We start from the raw sequence: 19,486 nt of genomic DNA on the forward strand, positions 1-19,486 counted from the left end.
ATAGCAACTGATGGAGCGACTACAGAAGATTGTAAAACTTCCTCATCGTTTGCGACCAACGCAAAGTAGCAAGGTAATCTAGTACAAAATTGCGAAAAAAAAAATAATATGCAACGATACAAATATATAGCACTTGACGTGGCAGGGTTAACAGAAGGTGCATGCATTCAATTTATTATCATTTTAATATTTTGGAGCGGTCTTGACCACATCAAATGTTTTCTAAAGTAACCCCCAATTATAAGTGTCAAGGACTTTATATGAGGAAATTGCCCTGCAATAATTGTCAATTATAGCCGGTATCCCCACATCTAACTCTCGCTGTTATAGCCCTGATTACAAGTGCCTCCCAGTTTTAGATGAGGGCATACCTTGGCCAGAATTACTGATACCAGCTCGTATTTCCACAACTAATATATTTAATGCCTGCTCTAAACATGTGGTAGATGGCAACACAATTGGCCATGGATTGGAGGATAACCACGTGCACCCCAAATTACAGAGTCCAGATCTGTATGGTTATCCCTGGTTCCAGGGACAGGTCTGTACTCATTTACCACTTGCTTTGAGCCTCGTATTAAGTGGAAGTGTGGGGGCATGGGCTGTGCTGGTTGTAGGTCATATAAAGCGCAATACCACATCTCCCCTGCCTGGAAAGCCCTGCAGTGTTTACTAGTTGCCAGAAGATCAACGTTCCAGCTGCTTTGTTTCACCCACAAAGCGATACATGGAACAGGACAGTTCTTCATCAGGAATAAAATCAGAAGATACATTCAACAAAGGAACCTCCAATCTAGAGTGGCACCTCGTCTCAAAATCCCAACATACAAGGAAAAAAACATGGGTGGCACATCCTTCTCTGTTCAAGCAGTCAAACTATGGAACTCTATTTACCTCACAACATAAGATCCACTGATAACCACCTTATCTTCAGAAAACTACTCAGAAATTGGCTCTTCCCCACATAAGCACCATACACAAACATAAATATACAGCGTATCCCTCTGTATATAAGCATTTATTTGGACTATAGATATGTACCTACATATGTGTATTGATTTGTATAAACCTGTATAATTGTATAATTGTGTCTATGTTTGTAACATGTATATAAGTGACTGCATAAATAAATCTTTTACCATAACTATTTATCTAAAATTGATTCACTATTGAATTACAAAAAATAAAAAACAAATTAATTTAAAGTACAACGCTTGAAAGCCGGAGTTTATTAAATGCATCTTTAATCTACATATATTACCTTCCATATGCACACATATACTCTCCATGTACTTATGTATCTATATATTTATTAATTCTCTTCCAACATTCAGCATATTCAATGCACTAACCTATTTCTAACCCTATACCGCTCTCAATATATCCTTTACCTCAACTCCCTGACTCATCTCAAACCTCATTCTACTACTCTTTTAAATGCACTGCCCTATTTCTCACCCTACACCTCTATCAATATATCCTCTACCTCCACTCTCTCATTCATCCCAAACCCCATACCACTACCATGATCCCCAAAATAACTCTTTCTAGACTCTTCCCTTCTCTACCCTTCCTTGCATCATCTCATACCTCTTTTACTATTCTGATCTCCCAAACAAGCCTTTCTAAACCCTTCCTCTGATTCTTCCCCCTCCACTTTCCCTTTACTTATCCCAAACCCCTTTGTCCTGCTATGGAATCACAAAAAATAAATTTTAGACCCTTCCGTCTTCTATCTCTATTGCCCTCTTCTATCCCTCCACTATTCCTTTTCAATCCAAATAACATACTAACATTTCCACCACTAACATTAATTTAACATCTCCATATACTAACTCCCCTCCACCTCCCCTTTATTTATCCCAAACCCCCTCTTAAGGCTATCAACTCCACACAAAAAAAAATATAAGACATTTCTAGACCCTCCCCTCTTTTATTCATCCAGTATTCCTTTTCAATCCAAATAACAGACTAACATGTCCACCACTCACATAAATTGCATATTTCCCTATGCTAATTCCCACTTATCCTGTTTGGGGTCCAGAGTAGCGTTCTACTCACCGAAAAGTGCTGTAACACCTCATCAGGGCCAGGGGTAGCAAATGCTATATAATTGCCAACCTTTTTTCCTCTTCTATCCCTCCACTATCCTTTTCAATCGAACTAACAAATCCAGTGCTCAAATTACTTCATATTTCACTATACTAATTCACCACTAATCCTTTATGGGTTCCATAGTACCATGCTACTCATCACAAATGTTATTCAAAACCTCATCAGGGGTAGTATGCACTATACAAATGCAACCTTTTCCCCTCCACTATCCTTCTCAATCCAAATAACAGACTAACATATCCACCGCTTGCATCACTTTCATATTTCACTATAATAATTCACCACTAATCCTTTATTCGTACCGGAATGGCTTGCTACTCGCCAAAAAATCACTTCAACACATCATCAGGGGTAGCAAGTGCTATATAAATAAAAAACCTTTTTCCTCTTCTATCCCTCCACTAGCCTTCTCAATCCAAATAACTAACATATCCACCACTCAAATTACTTTCATATTTCACTACACTAATTCACCACTAATCCTTTAAGGGCTTCAAAGTAGCGTGTTATTCACCAAAAAAGCACTTTAACACCTCATCAGGGGTAGCAAGCAATATATACATACAAAAGTGTTCCCTCTTCTATCCCACCACTATCTTCTCAATCCAAATAACTGAATAACATATCCACCACTCAAATTTCTTTAATATTTTACAATATGAATCACCACTAATCTTTTATGGGTTCCGGAGTAGGGTGGTGCTACTCGCCGAAAAATCACTTCAAACCTTCTTCAGGGGTAGTAAGCACTATATAAATGCCCATACAATTACAGGGCAAAAGGTGGGGAGACTGTCACTTGGCAGCAGAGGATATGGGTCGACTGGGGGAGCATTTCACACTACGTCATCTTGTGTGAGTGGATTGGTGGAGGCCAAGCTGCCTGACACGCCCATGACTTTATCAACCAGTTTTTCCACCTGTAAAATTAGGCACATGCTTCTGTTCCATGTGATCCAGGGTACTGGAAGCATGGACGTCATTTAGGGGTTTCCAGGGGGCGCTGCCGGGACCCCTGGCACTGCCTTTGCGACCCCTAGAATCAGCAGTGGCAAAATCAGTGGCAGGAACAGAAGCAGCTCGTCCTTATGAACATCGGTAGGGGCTTCACTCACCTTATTTTTTGTCACTTTTTTTTATACTAATAATGAATAATCTTGCATTATCCGCTATTAGCCATTAGAGTGCAAATAGCTGGAATATGACTTTGCCTGGCAGCTGAGGTAAGTAAAAAAACATTGCTTTTAGATGTATGTAAGTTGTGTGTGTGCTTGCAGTTTTTAGTGTGTTTATATAAGAGAGTGCACATATATGTTAATGTGTGTGCATGTGTAGGCAGAATGTATGTTTGAATGCATGTGTATGCATAAGCATATGTATGTTTGAGTGAAAGTGAAGGTCAAGGTTCATGGGAAGCCACTTCTACTACCCCTGACCATTTGGTGAATTGACGCCCATGGCTGGAACTAGTGACTTAACACAAAATGATGGCGGGGGGGGGGGGGGGAATCCTGCAGAATGTGATGAGGGTCCCGAAGTCTCACAGATGTTCATTGGCCTTGGGCTAAATGGTGCCCTCTTGAATGGTTGGGGCCCCCCATGCATGCCAGGTGCCTGCGTTACACCCCTGGTTGGAACATGAGTTACCTGTGATTGGGTGGAGCTGCATTCCACCCAGGATACGGCTCCACCCGACTTGTAACAAGGACCACAGCAAATCAATTGATAAAGCGTAGCGGATAGAGATATATCCCTGATTCTGTTTCAGTTTAACCTTGTGCACAATAGCACTCACCTGTTAAGGTATCACAAGTTCTAAATCTATGTCCGGTTGGGCACTGAATGGATATGTAATGGCCCGATGCACGGATTTGGAGATTTCAGATCTTGAACACTGATACTGCTTCTTCAAGAATGCATGGCAGTGTAAGGCTGTTCTGAAGGACTTCCTCCTCACTACACTAAGATGCAATATAGGCAGGGGAAAAGGTTTCCCTGCACCCTAGGTAAATGCATGTTGAAATAAATGTACATTGTTTGCTACCTAAAATGCTACTGAGACAATAAATAGTAGCATTGGCATTTCACGCATATATCGCACTCTCACAAACAGCCCCACATCTCTAGACCCGCTTCGGGCTCTCTGGGAGGGTTTGTTGGGTCCCCTTGAGGAGGAGGACTGGCAGGACGCTTTGATGGCCTCCAAACAGATCACTACCTCGGCCAGACTCCGTCTCGTCCAGACCTACTACCTCCACACTGTGTACCTTACTCCAGACCGGTTGCACAAAGCAGGTCTGCCGGCCTTAGCTGACTGGGGCGCGATGCGGGCACCACCCGGCGGACTTCTTCCACATGGTCTGGTCGTGCCCCCGCCTCACAAGGTATTGGGATAAAATAGAGACGGAACTTACACACATTTTGGGTTGTCAAGTACCCCATGATCCCCTGCGTCTTCTCCTGGGCATTACTGATCGTCTAGATGTGACCCGTGCAGACAAATTATTCCTGGTCACTGCCATCCCTGTGGCCAAACGAGACATCGCCATGGCCTGGGTGCGAGCTGACCCCCCAACGATCGCTAAATGGCACCGGTGGTTGGACTGGTGCGCCGCTATTTGAGGCCAGGGGCTGTCCAGCCAAGTATCAATGGGTGTGGGGCAAATGGGCAGACCAGATGGGTTGAAGGGGCTGAGAAGAGGGACGCTTGTTCTTGCCACACTATCCCCCCTTGTTCGCCATGCTAAATGCCTGTCCAATGTGCTCACCCTATGACTTCATATTTGATGCTTTATATTGTCAAACTTGTGAACTTGCACTCTGTGCTGTCAGTGTAACTTTGTCTTTGTTCTATAAAATCAATAAAGTTGATGGTCAAAAAAATAAAATAGTAGCATTAAATTCAGGAATCAAGTGCAGCCCAGTATATCATTTGCTAATAAGGTCCTATTAAATCATTTAGAATCTGATCCCTAATCCACCCTGAAAATTGGTCTCTAAATCTCAATAAGCAGAGATCAGTTACAAGATGCCATAGCATTTTAATTGTTTTTTGTTTCTTCTTTACAAGTAATTCATTTATTTCAAGAATGTATTACTGTTCTTAAAACAAGTAGTTTTTATTTTTATTTTGTGTGGCCTTTGGTTTTGTCCTATGGTTGGAATGTCGTGGTAGCTGTGGAAAGATTGGTGAGGCAAGCTTGGTAGGAAATTGTTTACAGTAGCACAGACCTGAATGGAATAAATATCATTTTTGAAACCTAAAAGTAGTCAGCTCTTGGATAGACTTACCTAGGATGGCAACCTCAAATCATGTCCTTATGGGCGCTCAGTTTCCAGTTCTGGCCTTGTCATGTATAAATCATTGATGTCAGGCCTGGTTGTCTGATACGCCTAATTGAAGCAAACCAGGGATACAAAACCCAGAATCCAGTAGGTTGTCACACGAAAGCCATGTCTGGAAACACTGTAGCTATGATGCTAGAAAAAAAAAGTGTTCACACTTTTCGTACACCACTCAGGATATAGTATGGTATTCTCTGTTTGATGGTTATAATTAAACTGTCTTCAAGGTACTTTTTCCACCTTCTGAATGCAGTCTGGCAAAATTGAGAGGCGCAGATGGCTGTCCTGAGTAGAAGAGAATACTGAGAAGGAAATATAAAGAAAAATGAAGGCAGGCAAGTGAGTGTCAAGGTCATGTATATCCTGTAGCGTCCTCCCCAGTGTGGGTACTTGCCAATGACTATGGATCTTATTAGAACACGCCTTTATTCTTCTGCGTGTAACTGCAAACTCAACAGTCTAAACCTGCATTTTCTTCACTGCGATCTAATGATTGTCACAGTTCTAAATAGTCCATCAGGAGACACAAATGTTCCGTCATTACAAACTCACTCAACACTACATACCCCAACTTCAGAAAAGAAAGACATTGGAAAAAGGGAGGTGGCAGAAGGAGGGAGCAGGAAGGAGAAGAGAAATGATTAAATAGGATGAAGGCAAAACGTGGAAAGAGTTATTAGGGACTCTATAGTGCAGCTGGAGAGAGAGAGGTGAAAAAGAATTTAAAAAAATAGGAATCTATACAATCACTTGAGTAAAAACTTTTAAAATGCAATTTCAAAGTAAAGGACATTCTCCAAGTTGGTTTCAATAACCTGTGCCATTTACCTTTAAACTGTCCAAAAATTGAACTTCGAAAAATAAGTTATCAAAAGCTGTTTTGTTTCTTAAAAATCAAGAGCACCATTGAAATAAACTCTGTCTTCTTATAAACTGACATCTAGTGGTAAGCTATGGAATGAATCTGTAAACTACTGACTGAAAACATAATAACTTTACAACACAATCCTATGAGACTGGACTTAATAAAGGTATTTAAATGATCTGGTACTTGACAGAGCATATTGCTGCATGTAATATGTTCTTTCTTTATCCCCTACAGTCGCACTGTTTTTGTTTTCTTTGAGAAGTTTTGACTTATGCTTGAGGTAGGTGTGACCTCCTCATTTTCCAGTAGTAAGACACATTTAGGTATTGAAAAAACACTTTTTAAACAAGGCCTTTTGTATACAATATTTACTGTGAAAATTGAAAACCCAAAGCCCTGTGTATAAGTCATCATGAGTTATCATTGCTACAATCTGCCTTTCATGTTCCCTACCCATGTGCACGTCCAGAATGTTTCAGAACATACGAAAGGTGATCCAATGAGGTACCCCCTCAGACCGTTGACATGCCAAAGTTTGAATGCTTCGCTTGCAAATCTAGTTAGCTTCTCTTCTACTTCTCCTTGTCAGCATTGTTATTTTGATGAATTTAGTAAATGATGAACATTGGATCCTGTAGCCCCAATATGTTAATTGGTTTGGAGTGTCTTAATTGACGATGCCTTTTTGGGTTTGGAATTTGACCAATCTATATCCCCCATCACAACATAAACAATCATCTCTCCAGGTTATGCTTCGTTCTGGCTAGCTTATCATTCTATCTGGTAGTTTCAGGCACATTCACTTCCTCCCCTTCAAATTTTAGATTTCTGTATGCATGCCAATCTTTGGCACATCATAGAACACCCAAACAAATGATGAGCAGAGGCTTAGAAAAAATTGAGCACGGGGCTAGAATTATTGTTTGCCACTGATAATTACTGAGGCAGCATTATAGTCCATCGTTCTTTTGCCCACCTGCCACTCTAGACAGACCAACAGTTTGAAATAAAACCCTTTCTGAAGGGTCACCCCAAACTTTTTGCCTTCCTCCTCTATTTGCTGAATCGTTTTGTTGGGCCTAAGACACTGAGCACTTTATCACTGCTAATCAGTGCTAAAGTGCATCTGCTTCTTCCCTACATGGGAGCAATTTGTGTATACCTGATTGACCTTTTTAATTTACTTATAAGTCCCTTGTAAGGTGGTGTTCCATATACCCAGGGCCTGTAAATTAAATGCTACTAGTGGGCAGCACTAATTGTGCCACCCAGAGAAGTAGCCTTTCAAATCTGTCTTAGGCCTGCAACTGCAGTGCCGGTGTGTGCAGTTTACTGCACTTCGACTTGACATTTAAAACTACTTACCTAGTCTTATTCTCCACTTTTATTACATATATGCCCCCCTAAGTTATGCCATAGGTAGCCCTAAGTGTAGTGTGCTATGTATGTAAAAGGTAGGTGATGTACTTTTATGTTTGGCATGTCCTGGTAGTGACAAACAGCCTATACTCCTTTTTCACTACTGTGAGGCCTTCTCCTCTCATAGGTTAGCATTGTGAATTCCTTAAATACACTTAAATACACTTTTAAGCTGCTATTCCTGATCAGAGAGGAGTAGCTGTTTGATGTTTCATATGTTTGGAGTGCTATTGTTGGATTTAATATTACTGTTTTAGAAATGCCACTTTTAGAAAGGGTTTTTTTTTTAACTCCAGGGAGGCTTGGGTCCTTGCACAAACTAGATAGGACCACTACTATTTTTATATTAACAAATTATCTAGTTGGTATGTTTGTCAATGGCTCAAAAACAAAACGAATCAATGTTTTTAATTCATTAGCCAGCATGATTTATTTCACTTTCCTTTAGCTTATTCAGAAAAAAGATTTTTTACATTTAAAGCATGTCATCATGAGGGCAATACACAGGGGCTCATTAGGATGGCGGTCGTAGGCACATCCGCGGTGCTGGCGGTGGCAGAAAATGTCCTTTTCTGCACTCCATCGGCGGTCCTCACGTCCCCCATATTACAATGGGCAAAGATAGCCCACTTTCCGTCCGCTGTGGAGTTTTGGGATCCTCCAGAAATTTCCTACCGCAACGGTGGCGGAGGGAGCCAATAGAGAAAGACCGCCGTGCGGAATGACGTCCCGACCACCGGAGAAATCACGATGACTCAAACAGCCCATCAGAATGCAGCGGAGAAACCAGTCCCTCGTAGATGGCAGAAGCACGACTGCGGAGAGCAAAACTCTAATCCCGGTCACCTCCACGTGTTTCTGACCGCTATGGATCCAGCTCTTCAAGTTCTTCCGCTGCTGTACCTCATCCACTACCAGCATATAAGATGTCGCCGCGGTCAACACCGCAGGTACGTAAAAACACAACTCTGCATATAACCACAACACACAACTCCTGAGCTGAAATATGGTTCCTGTTCACATCAGACACTCTGGTGGGGACAGGAACATATACCCCAGTGTACTCACACATGTCGTGCCTGCTAGAAATCCACACCACCTCATCTGGGTCACCGATCAACCGTGAAATCACTGCAATGTCCCTGGCAAGTCACCGCAGCAGTGAAGATTCAGGAAAACCTGCGCAAAATGTAGTAGGAGGGGCCGGCGCCAGGCATGGGCATTCTGGGCAGTTTCCCAGGGCTCCACCTTCACCCTACCCACAGTACGCTTACCACACACATTTCTGCACATGCTGTGTGCCCCTCCTGCGCCCCCCCATGCACAATTCATCAGCCAGGTGTGGCTAGACCTCGCACCTCACACAGCAAAGGGCAAGGTAGATTGACTGGGAAGGTGGGGTTGAAGATTAATACACTGCACAGAAGCCCAGGGGCTGGACAACCCTCCTCCTCACACCTGCTTTCCACTCGTGAACCAAACTGAGTATAATTAAGAAATTAAGACTCACACTGCATATGAACAACCACTGAACTGTTCACACTACTTGTCGAGTCCCTCAGAAAGATCCCACACTGACACTCTGCCACATACGCATACCATAGGTCAGCATGTCAGACAAGAAATGGGCTAGCCCAAAGGGAAGTGCACTGTGCTGGAAAACCATGGAGCAAGCCACATAGCATGTGTACATCACATGCAAGAGGAGGAACATATCACACTACCCTTAGGCCCTCAAATCACACATGGGTGGCACAGTGAGTGAAATTAAACCAAAGTGACCTCTGTGCAACATCTCTGGGATACATCAATGCAAGCTGTGCATAGGCACAGGAATGATAGGAAGTGTCAGAAGCCATACAGTAAATAGCCACACATCTGTGTCAACTACCTTTACATGGGTATGCCACCAGAACAACACACATGACTCATTGTCACAGTCCCTGACTGTCCAACCCAAGAAGGACCTTCACACATACCCCTCATCTACCCATTTCACACCTGCAACACTCAACACCAGTGAGAAACACACATAAAGGTGCCAATAAGGTCCAGTGAGTTTACTGACAACCAATCACACATCCTTGTGTGCATCTAGAAAAGTCAGACTCACGCTCACGAATGTCTGAGGCAATGCTGACTCAAGAACAATAGCCAAACACAAATCTCACAAACAACATCCACAGAAGTCCAACAAGCCCAGCCATGTGCAGCCAAACAGTGGAAAGACAATGTGACCCTAGACCGAACAGGAATACACAACATTGTCACTCTGGACCATACCCCCAACACAAACAAGAATTGCATCATCAAATGCCAATTATGAACACTAACTGGGATCAATGGGACAAATCAGCTAACACAAACATAGACACCACACCAGCCATCAAGTGAACATGGTGTCATAGTGTACCACAAGCATGCACAATCCTGACAAGTGACAGGTCAAAAATAGGAGGACAAACCACTATTGTGCACTCAAAACAAGCTCATGAACAAAAATCCACCTCGATGCATGTGACCTATACACAGGAAATGCACACTACACATGCAACACACATCTGAATGTATCACAATGCACAAACTACTCATACCCAATGTCATGCAAATAGAACATCACACACACATTGCACCTGTCAGTAGTAAGAGCCAACACAGGCCAAACGCTGCATCCATCTACAACAAAAACACAACAGATGCACATACCAATCCATCACATAGCAATCTCAGCTGGACATCAGAGGGATGCACACCAGGCAAGTACAAGGCAGCATACACTGGCAGCACTGCATGCATACCAAGCAGTGTGTGCTCACCGACCAAACCAGTAGCACACATCTGAGTGCCCCGCCATGAACTCCCACAACACAAATCATCACAGCACATAGATAACATCACACTCAGGAAGGGTAGCAGTACCTTAGCAAACACACATACAGCTTAGCCATCACCCACAGGTGCACAACTCGGGGAAACCCAGATGCAAACAACATAACTAGAGGACTCTGCTGCTCAAACATATGCACTGCACATGAGCAACCATGGGTGCAAACTTGTAGAAGAAAATAACACATAACTAATTGTGAAACTGTCCTGAGTGGCACATTGGTCCTGTACAGAGATCATTCTCCCACAGTATAGTGTTACACTATGAAGTGGTGGGGAGGCTCACACACTGGCAAGGCATGGGGTGGAAGACATGAGATTGAAGGGCTGTGTACATCAGTAGTGGACAGGTGAGGAGTGTACAGTCCATATACACAAAGAGGAGTAACTCACAATGTGTAGGCATCAGAAGCACCTATAGGGGATGGTATGACTCCTCATACCCCATACCATACTGGATCCAAAAATGTACCGAGTGAGAGCAATGCATGAGAAAACTCACAAATAATGTCAGTGTGGCTGAGCAGGTCAGCACAGTGAGCACAAACTTAAACAAGACACATAGCTCATCAACAAAACGCAACAGACTTTGCAGTGACATCCTGCATACTCACAACTGACAGCTATAACAAGTAGGTTTCCCCCAGGAGTGCAAGGGGACACTGACACACTGCACAGTGCTCAACCTACAACTCCTACATGTGCCCACATGTCTGACAATGTAACCAAAAAGGCACTCATTACCTGGATCATACATGTGTGTGTTTGGCATGCGCAGGGGCACATACACATCAACACTACTGACAATGACAGGCCAATCACACTACATGACTACTCAAGTGCACACATTCAAATGTACACGTGACTATGAAGACAGGCCCACACAAGATGACTACACATCAACACTGCTGCGCACAGATCAAGAGCCCACAGAAACGCTGGATCCTGGCCACCCCACAAGTAATCCTGTGGATAGCATTCACCTCTGTTCTGGTATAACATGACGTATACAATTTAGCAAACCTGAGCACAGAATGATTAGGAGAAGAGTAGATCATCGCAAACAACCATCATTGCACCCTCAAGCCTCAGACTCAAGAAGAACAAAAGTGCCTGTTAACCTCTGGAAACCTCTGAAAAAGTAAAACAAGCAATTGGCAATGTCAAAGTGGCATACAGGGCATGTGTCACATTAACCAATACCCATACATAAAACCTTTTAGTTAGCAAGGACATTGACAAAGCAGACAACAGGAGTAACCGTCTTTATTACATAATACCCAGATAGGCATCAAAAGTACAAAACAGCAAGGCCATTGGCCAGTACAAATTCAAAGTATGCACATGTGTGCATGAGAAACTGCACAGGGAATGGACATCAAAAGTGACAAACAGAAAGGCCATTGGCCAGTCCATAGTTCTAGTCCGCACATGTCTGCCTGAGAAACTGCACAGGGAATGGGTAACACCGTCCACTGCCATGGGAATCACCCCAGCTCGGGGGCTACAAATGGACAGTCCAGGCACCGCTGTGGGGAGGGGGGCTTTGCTTCAACTTTGGCTTTCAGTTGAACTGGGAGGTAGCTGATTGTCGGGGCCAGTTAGAGGACTGGACCTGGAAGAGAGAGACCCGGCTGAGGTAGAGGCATCAGTGGCTGAGGGAGCCTGAGGGCTGCTTGGACAGGGTGGTGTGGTGGCACGGGGAGGTGAAGACATGCTGCTGGGAGAAACAGTGTATGAGGGTGAATGTCGAGGGCTGGGTCTCATCTTCTTGGGAATTCGATAGCCCACAACTGTCTTGGCCGGAGTGGGGTGGCACAACAGCCTCACTCTCCACCAAAGGTGTATCAGGTGCAGGTGGCTCTCCCTGTGGGGATTTGCTGGAACTGGTGGTACGCGTGGGGTGGCCTTGCATTTTCCCCTGCATCCCCTGTTGTCCAGGTAAACCCCACTTTGCTCTCCTGTCCCAGCTTCACAGAGGTGTGGGTGGGAGTTGACTTTGTGAGTGAATCTGCCTTAGAGAAGTGTTTGTGCTTAGTCGTTGCAGGCACCAGGTTCACAGCAGACAGGGCAACTGTTTGTCTTTGGGAACAGGTGTGGGTATGGGAGTGCCCTTGGATGGGGGTGATTTTGATGAATGTGATGTTGAGGCCTGCTTCTTGGCCTGATGCCCATGAGCTTTTTGTTTTGCGCCCCTGTGTGCCTGTTTTGTGTTGTGGGGCTAGTGTCTGTGGTCTGCTCCGCTTGGAGTGCTGCTGTTGTGTGCTGCGTGTGGAGGACTTGGTGCCTGAGGGCTGTGGTGTGTGTTGAGCAGTCCAATCAGGTGGTGCCATTGGCAGGGTGGTTGCTGAAGGGACAGAAGCTGGACTGGGAGCCTGGTACCGCTGAATGGCTGCCGTCACTGTAGAGGACAAAGACTGGACAGTTTGGTGTAGGCCACCCATGTCCGAATGAATTCCCTCTATGAAGGCAACTACCTGTGCGAACTTCTTGTCATGATCCTGGAAGGCATTCAGGAGAGCAGTCTGACCTACACACAGCTGGTGCAAAAGCGTCACCGCCTCCACACTGAGGGCAGCAGGGGAGACGGGGGCAGTGGTGCTTAGGGGGAGGAGACTCTACTCTTCCTAGGGCTGCGGGCACAGACAGCACTTGTGGTAGCAACCGGGAGGGTGGGCACTGGACGATGTGTGGTGGAAGAAGAGGCAAATTCTGAACTTCCTGTCCCCACCAACATCGAGGAGTCACCGCTGGAGTCTGATGATGTGGAGTTTGGTGTTTCCGAGCGTGATTCATCCAGGTTACTCCTGTCCCCCTCTGAGGCTCTGGTCGAATCAGTGTCCGTGAGCTCATGTGTAGCAGTCATGCCAGAAGCTTCTCCACTGGTGTCGGTCCCCTGTCCTTCTGTGCCATCGCTAGATGCTACAAGAGACAGAGACATAGGTTCAGTATAGTGCCATACTCACAAACATCATATGCAAGCAAAGCACAGAACTTCACGCTGATTGCCAATTGGGGGGTCAAGGCTATTTCATATGCCGATGACACCCAACTGGTGTTTCCGTATTCAGAAGTGTCAGAGGCGTCCTTTGCAAGCTTCAAGGGCTGTCTCCAAGATGTGGCTTGCTGGATGAACACAAATAAACTAAAACTCAACGCTAACAAGACGGAAGTGATCTTTTTCGGTAAAGGCCCCCCTCCCCCATCTGATCTTTGGTGGCCGGTAGAGATGGGACAACCTCCCTTGCCCAGCCACTCGGCAAAAAACCTGGGAGTGCGGTGGGATGACAGTCTGTCTTTTGTATCACACGTCCAGCAAAAAGTCGGTTCCTGTCTGTGCAAGCTAAGAAATCTACGTAAGATTCTGCGACTCTTGCCAGCAACTTGCCGAAAAACAGTGATCCATGCCATGGTAACATCCAGGCTGGATTACGCTAACAGCCTATATCTAGGCCTACCAAAATACCTTATACATCGATTGCAACTGGTCCAAAATGCGGCTGCGAGACTATTAATGCGGATCCCTTTCAAGCATTCGGTCTCTCCACATCTTTTCTCACTTCATTGGCTACCAGTAGCAAATAGAATAAAATTTAAGGCACTTACATTGGCTTTCAGATCTCTATACGGCACTTGTCCAAATTATCTGAAAGCCCGATTGCCTAGATACATACAAACCCGCTCTCTCCGTTCCAACAACCGGGTTCTGATTGCAGTTCCTAGAGCAAAAAGAGCACGGCTGGGAGGACGGACTTTTTCGGCAAACGTGGCGTCACTCTGGAACAGCCTGCCCCCTGCTCTTCAACAGGCCCCTTCCGAAGCCTGCTTTAAGCGCATGCTGAAAACCTGGCTTTTCGCTCAACCACGCTAGGCGTTTACACCTCCAGCTCTCTCGGTCAACATTTATATCTTGTTCTGCAGCGCCGGGACACCTCCTTGTGAGGTAGCTGTTTGCACTTTACAAAATTCTGTATTATTATTATTATTATTATTATTATTATTATACTCCCATGTTGCCCTCCTCTATGTTCAGTCAGCATGTGCAACCTTTATGCAATCATCAGAAGATGCATGGAAACATACACAGTTAATAGTAATGCCCCATTTGACGTTGACACAGCCAAATAGCTGGCCCGTGCCTCCTTGTAACCTAACATACTATTCACTGTAAGCATGCCTACGTGCCTGTAGGTGAGATAGATATACATCTAAACATGTTGTCTCTGTCACATATGGAGTCACTTTAATGGAACACAACAAATACAGACTCCCAAATGTCCTTTTGCAATGGCCACAAGCTCCTGCTATCCACCATGTTGTGCTTTGAAGCTTAACTACAGTTGAATGAATGAATGAAATATTATTTATAATGCGCAGCTATGCCCAGTGGGCGTCAAGGCGCCTAAACCAAAATATATAGCTGATAGCAGACAGAAACAGAACCTACTGGTATGCCTTAATAAAGAGCCAAGTTTTCAAGGACTTCCTAAAGAGGTCAAGGGAAGGAAGTCGTTTGATTTCAAGGGGGAGTGAGTTCCACATGAGAGGTGCCAATATGGAAAAAGCTTTGGACCCCCATCTAGCCTTCTTGGCTCTGGGGATTACCAGTTGGTATTGCTCGCTGGAACGTAAATATCTACTCGGAACATATCTGGTGAGTAATGAACCAAGAGCATCAGCCGAGCCTGTAGTTAGAGCCTTAAATATAAGGCAAAGAAGTTTAAAGGTGATCCTTGACGGAATGGGAAGCCAATGGAGGTTCTTCCTCGCTAAGGTCATTGATGACAACCAGGGCAAAGCGAGGGCAAACCGCGCTGCAGCGTTCTGTACGACCTGTAGACGCTGGAGCAAGCCCTTGTTGGCCCCGGCGTACACAGAGTTACAGTAATCAAGCCTTGAGCCAACAAGGGCAATCACCACCTGTTTCCGCGTCTGTGGGGACAGATAATTCACAATCCTTTTTAGGGTCTTGATGACACCCCAACAGGTCGCCACCGTTCTATTCACCTGTAGCTCCATGGAGAGCTGGGTGTCAAAGATGACTCCTAGGTTTCTAGCAGATTTGGTAGGTATAGGGCAGCTGCCTAAAGAAGGGGGCCACCAGTCATCTGACCATATGTCCTGGTCCTTGCCAAAGACCAGGACCTCTGTCTTGTCCCCATTCAACTTTAGGGAGTTGGAGACCATCCAGTCTGCAACAAGTTGCATGCAGGCCCTAAAGTTGGAGGCAGTTTTACTGACAGAGTGGGTCAGGGATACCATAATCTGCGTGTCGTCCGCATACGACACTACCTCCATCCCCTGAGATCTTACAAGTCTTGCAAGGGGGGCCACATAGATGTTAAACAGGGTCGGACTCAATGCCGACCCCTGTGGCACCCCACATTGCAACGACTTGACAGGGGAGAGGTATTCACCTAGCATGACACGTTGCTCTCGCTGTTGTAAGAAGGAGCTAATGAGACTGAGCGCTGAACCGACTACCCCTGCCTCCCTTAACCTAGATGTTAAAGTCAGGGGAGACAGGGTGTCGAAAGCTGCTGAAAGATCAAGCAGCACCAGTACGGAGGTAAGACCCAAATCTACTTTTCTGCGGATGTTATCCATGACTTTTGTCAGTGCAGACTCCGTGCTATGTAGCTTTCTAAAGCCGTGTTGGGACCCATCCAAGAAGCCAGAGGCGTCGAGGAAGTTCGAAAGATGGAAGTTCAAGTGGGTCTCCAACATCTTAGCAGGGGCTGGCAGCAGAGAGATGGGTCTAAAATTTTTCAGCACTCCAGGGTCCAAGGTGGTCTTTTTCAAAAGCGGCTTTACGATGGCTCTCTTCCAAAGTGATGGAAAAATGCCCTGTTCCAAGGCTCCATTCATTACCTCAAGCATCAGAGGAAGAATGATTTCTCTGCAGTTTTTAAGCACCTTGAGGGGCAGTGGGTCAAGAGGAGATGAAGATTTAGTTTTATCCAGCAGGCTATTAAGATCTTCTAGTGTAAGAGCCGGGAAATGTGCAAGGGACTGAGGGGAATCTACATTCCAGGCCTCCAATCGTGTGATTTGCACGGAATCCTCCAAACTGAGTGAGTTCCTCTGCGTCTTTAGGGCTATGTAAATATCGTCTATCTTTGTATAAAAAAAATTCGATATATCATCACATAGCTCCTGAGAAGCAACTACTGGATCAGGAACCTGAAGGGAGCAAAGGGAGTCTACAATTTTAAAAAGCTCTCTGGAAGATGTTAACGAACAGGTTAAGTTAGAAAAATAGTCCTGTTTTTCCTTAATGATTCGCTTTCTATACTCCCGTAGTAGACTCTTATAACCTTCTCTATCTTTTAAATCCCAAGATTTACGCCAGCCACGTTCCTTCTGTCTACATTTTTGTCTGAGCAACCGCAGATCGGCAGAAAACCAAGGGGCGGATGGCTTCTGTCTAGCTGCAGATTTAAAGGAAGGGGGGGCTAGCTCATCAGCAGCTTTGATAATGGCATCAGTTAAATCTTGAGCCGAGTCATCAACCTTCTGTTTAGTTGAAATATTGATGTTGCGGATAAAAGGTGCAAATGTCTCCTTAGTAAAGTTTTTGAAGCTCCTTTTAGATTGTTTTTTACCGGTGTCAGTCGTGACATCAGGACAGGAAATGTCTAGAGACAGCGGGACTGCTAAATGGTCAGACCATGTAATTGGTACCGGCAAACCGACTTTTAATCTGGAATCGTTGGTAAAGATCCCGTCAAGGGTGTGCCCCGCCTGGTGGGTCGGATGAAGAACGACACATTTGTGTCTTCTGTGTAGTTGTCACAAATGTTATGTTGTGCACAGCACACACATATAAATGCACACTAACATGATGCTCACTGCTGTTCACTGCCAGGTGATGTCTATGACACTCATACTGCAGCAAATATCACAAGGCCACATCTCATCTGTCAAGGGCAAGGGTCATTGTTTTAAACACATGAGAAACCACATGTTGTTAAAATGCATAACAGCTGCACTCAACACTGAGGCCACTTAGAAGCCATTGTATCACAATAGAGACATCACAGAGCTTCCCACTGGCTCAGGGTTGGGATTCATTCAGTCACTCACACCCAAAGTCACACCTCGCTGAATACTCACCCCCAACTTGCTGCTGATGGGCCCTCAAGCATCCATCCAGCTCTGGCTGTGTCAATGCCAAGATGCAGGCCATTAGTGGTGTCATGCTCCTGCGCACCAACTTGCCATTGTGAGGGAGCACCCCCAGCGTAATCTCTGCCACATTTTTGCTCAGCTGGCAGATGTCATCCCACCACTTGTGACAGTGTGTGTGCCGTCGGTTGGAGACACCCAGAGCCCACACCTTGTGTGCAATGGCCCTCCATATTGCCTTACCCTGGTGGTCTTTAAGCTGCAAGCATGGGAGACAAGAAGAGGAAGTTTCAATGACACTGTGTTATGTACCAATGTGTGTCAGTACAGGAGCATGAAAAAACAAAGCACACCAATACATAAATGTTGCGCAGAGGCCTTACAGCATGACACGTAGTACACTTGCATCAAATAATCTCATAGAAATGTATACATGTATGATGATGGACACAGTACCTGGCCATCTCGTACCCATGCAGAGTGCCAGCACAGAAACCAATGTGAAGAAGACCCACATCTGTGATGCAGTATGTGAGTGAGCAATACATACAATACATTTGAAACGATGTCGGGGCAGACTCACTGTGTCCAACACTACACACCCCTCAATGTCCTTGGCCAGTGAATGGCTACATGTGTCATGGAGGTCACATTTAGGGCCATGATCTTACATTCTCACACTCTTCTCACAAGGTATAGTCCTATCTTGTGCAATCCCCAGGCCTAAGATAGCTCATTGAGAAATAGGGTGGCGGACAACACGTGTTTCACTCAGTCCATTTACTGATGGGTCCTTTTAAAATTGGGCAGTTTCTGTGAAGGCCAGTGGGACTCACACTGAGGTTAAACGTGGGCCATCAAAACGGTCCCTACACATGCGAGGCAGAACACATAATGAAAACAATGGAAGGAAGACCTCTCCAAATTACATTTATCTGATGTGTCATAGGTGAATTACCACCAAGAGTGTTACACTCAGGCATTTTACTCTTGTGCACAATGCACACATATCCATAGGGGCAATATGAAAACTGTACACACATTCTTCAGTACCCTCTGGATGAAATACATTTGTAATGTCACAAATGAGCATGTGAAAACCTCATGGACTATGACATCACATAGCACTGGCAATGTTTTTTCATACTTCGACTGTCCAAACCAGCAGTGTAACTGTATGGCTGCAAAACCACTGCATGTCCCTCCCATCCTACAATTGAGCCATGGATCTGTGGAAATGAGGCTACACACCCCATTGACATGAAGTCAGCATGCTAGGCAGTGTATCACACATTTACATTACCCAGTCTCAGACCAACGTTTGTATTGTTATTGCTGACGAATGGCTGTAGAACTGTCCATTTTCCTATCCTCCCCAAATACTCAAGTGCAATATTTACTAGGCCATGTATGGAGCATGATATATGAAAAATGAGGTTGCATCTACATTAACTTGCACTCACAGGCACATACTACTGCAGAGCAACATCATGTGAGCACTCTCAAACTTTAACTCTGAAACAATTACCAGTACATCCGGAGTACCATATAGCCTCCCATACTGTGCAAGGACCGCTTCCGCCAGGACCTCCAACTCCTCTGTGGTGAAGGAATGGGCCCTGATGTTCTCAGTTCTTGCCATCACTGGGTCCAGGAGACAGGAACAGCAGCAGTTGGTAGTGATGAATGACAGGCAGCAGTGTCTTAATGCAATTGAAATGTGTG

The 19,486-nt window shown here is 44.9% G+C and overlaps 1 protein-coding gene and 1 long non-coding RNA gene across 7 annotated transcripts in view; one reads left to right on the top strand and one right to left on the bottom strand.

The window, feature by feature from the left end:
- Nucleotides 1-19,486, top strand: part of RNF207 (ring finger protein 207) — a 1,105,462-nt gene that overhangs the window by 674,275 nt on the left and 411,701 nt on the right. For 5 of the 6 annotated variants that reach the window (XM_085608881.1, XM_085608885.1, XM_085608883.1 and 2 more), the window contains one exon: nt 5-73. The exons of the other annotated variant lie outside the window; for it this stretch is intronic. In XM_085608881.1, the coding sequence (XP_085465007.1) occupies nt 5-73 (69 nt within the window). The remainder of the gene's footprint in view (nt 1-4; nt 74-19,486) is intronic. 6 annotated transcript variants of the gene reach the window in all.
- LOC146868075 (uncharacterized) overlaps nt 11,883-19,486 on the bottom strand; it is a 127,549-nt gene continuing 119,945 nt past the window's right edge. The window contains exons 3-4 of the long non-coding RNA XR_014962408.1: nt 17,750-18,020; nt 11,883-13,555 (exon numbers count right to left, since the gene is read on the bottom strand). This is a non-coding gene — a long non-coding RNA (uncharacterized LOC146868075). The remainder of the gene's footprint in view (nt 13,556-17,749; nt 18,021-19,486) is intronic.

Source organism: Triturus cristatus, chromosome 1_2 (assembly GCF_964204655.1).
Source record: "Triturus cristatus chromosome 1_2, aTriCri1.1, whole genome shotgun sequence".
Taxonomy (NCBI): Eukaryota; Metazoa; Chordata; class Amphibia; order Caudata; family Salamandridae; genus Triturus; species Triturus cristatus.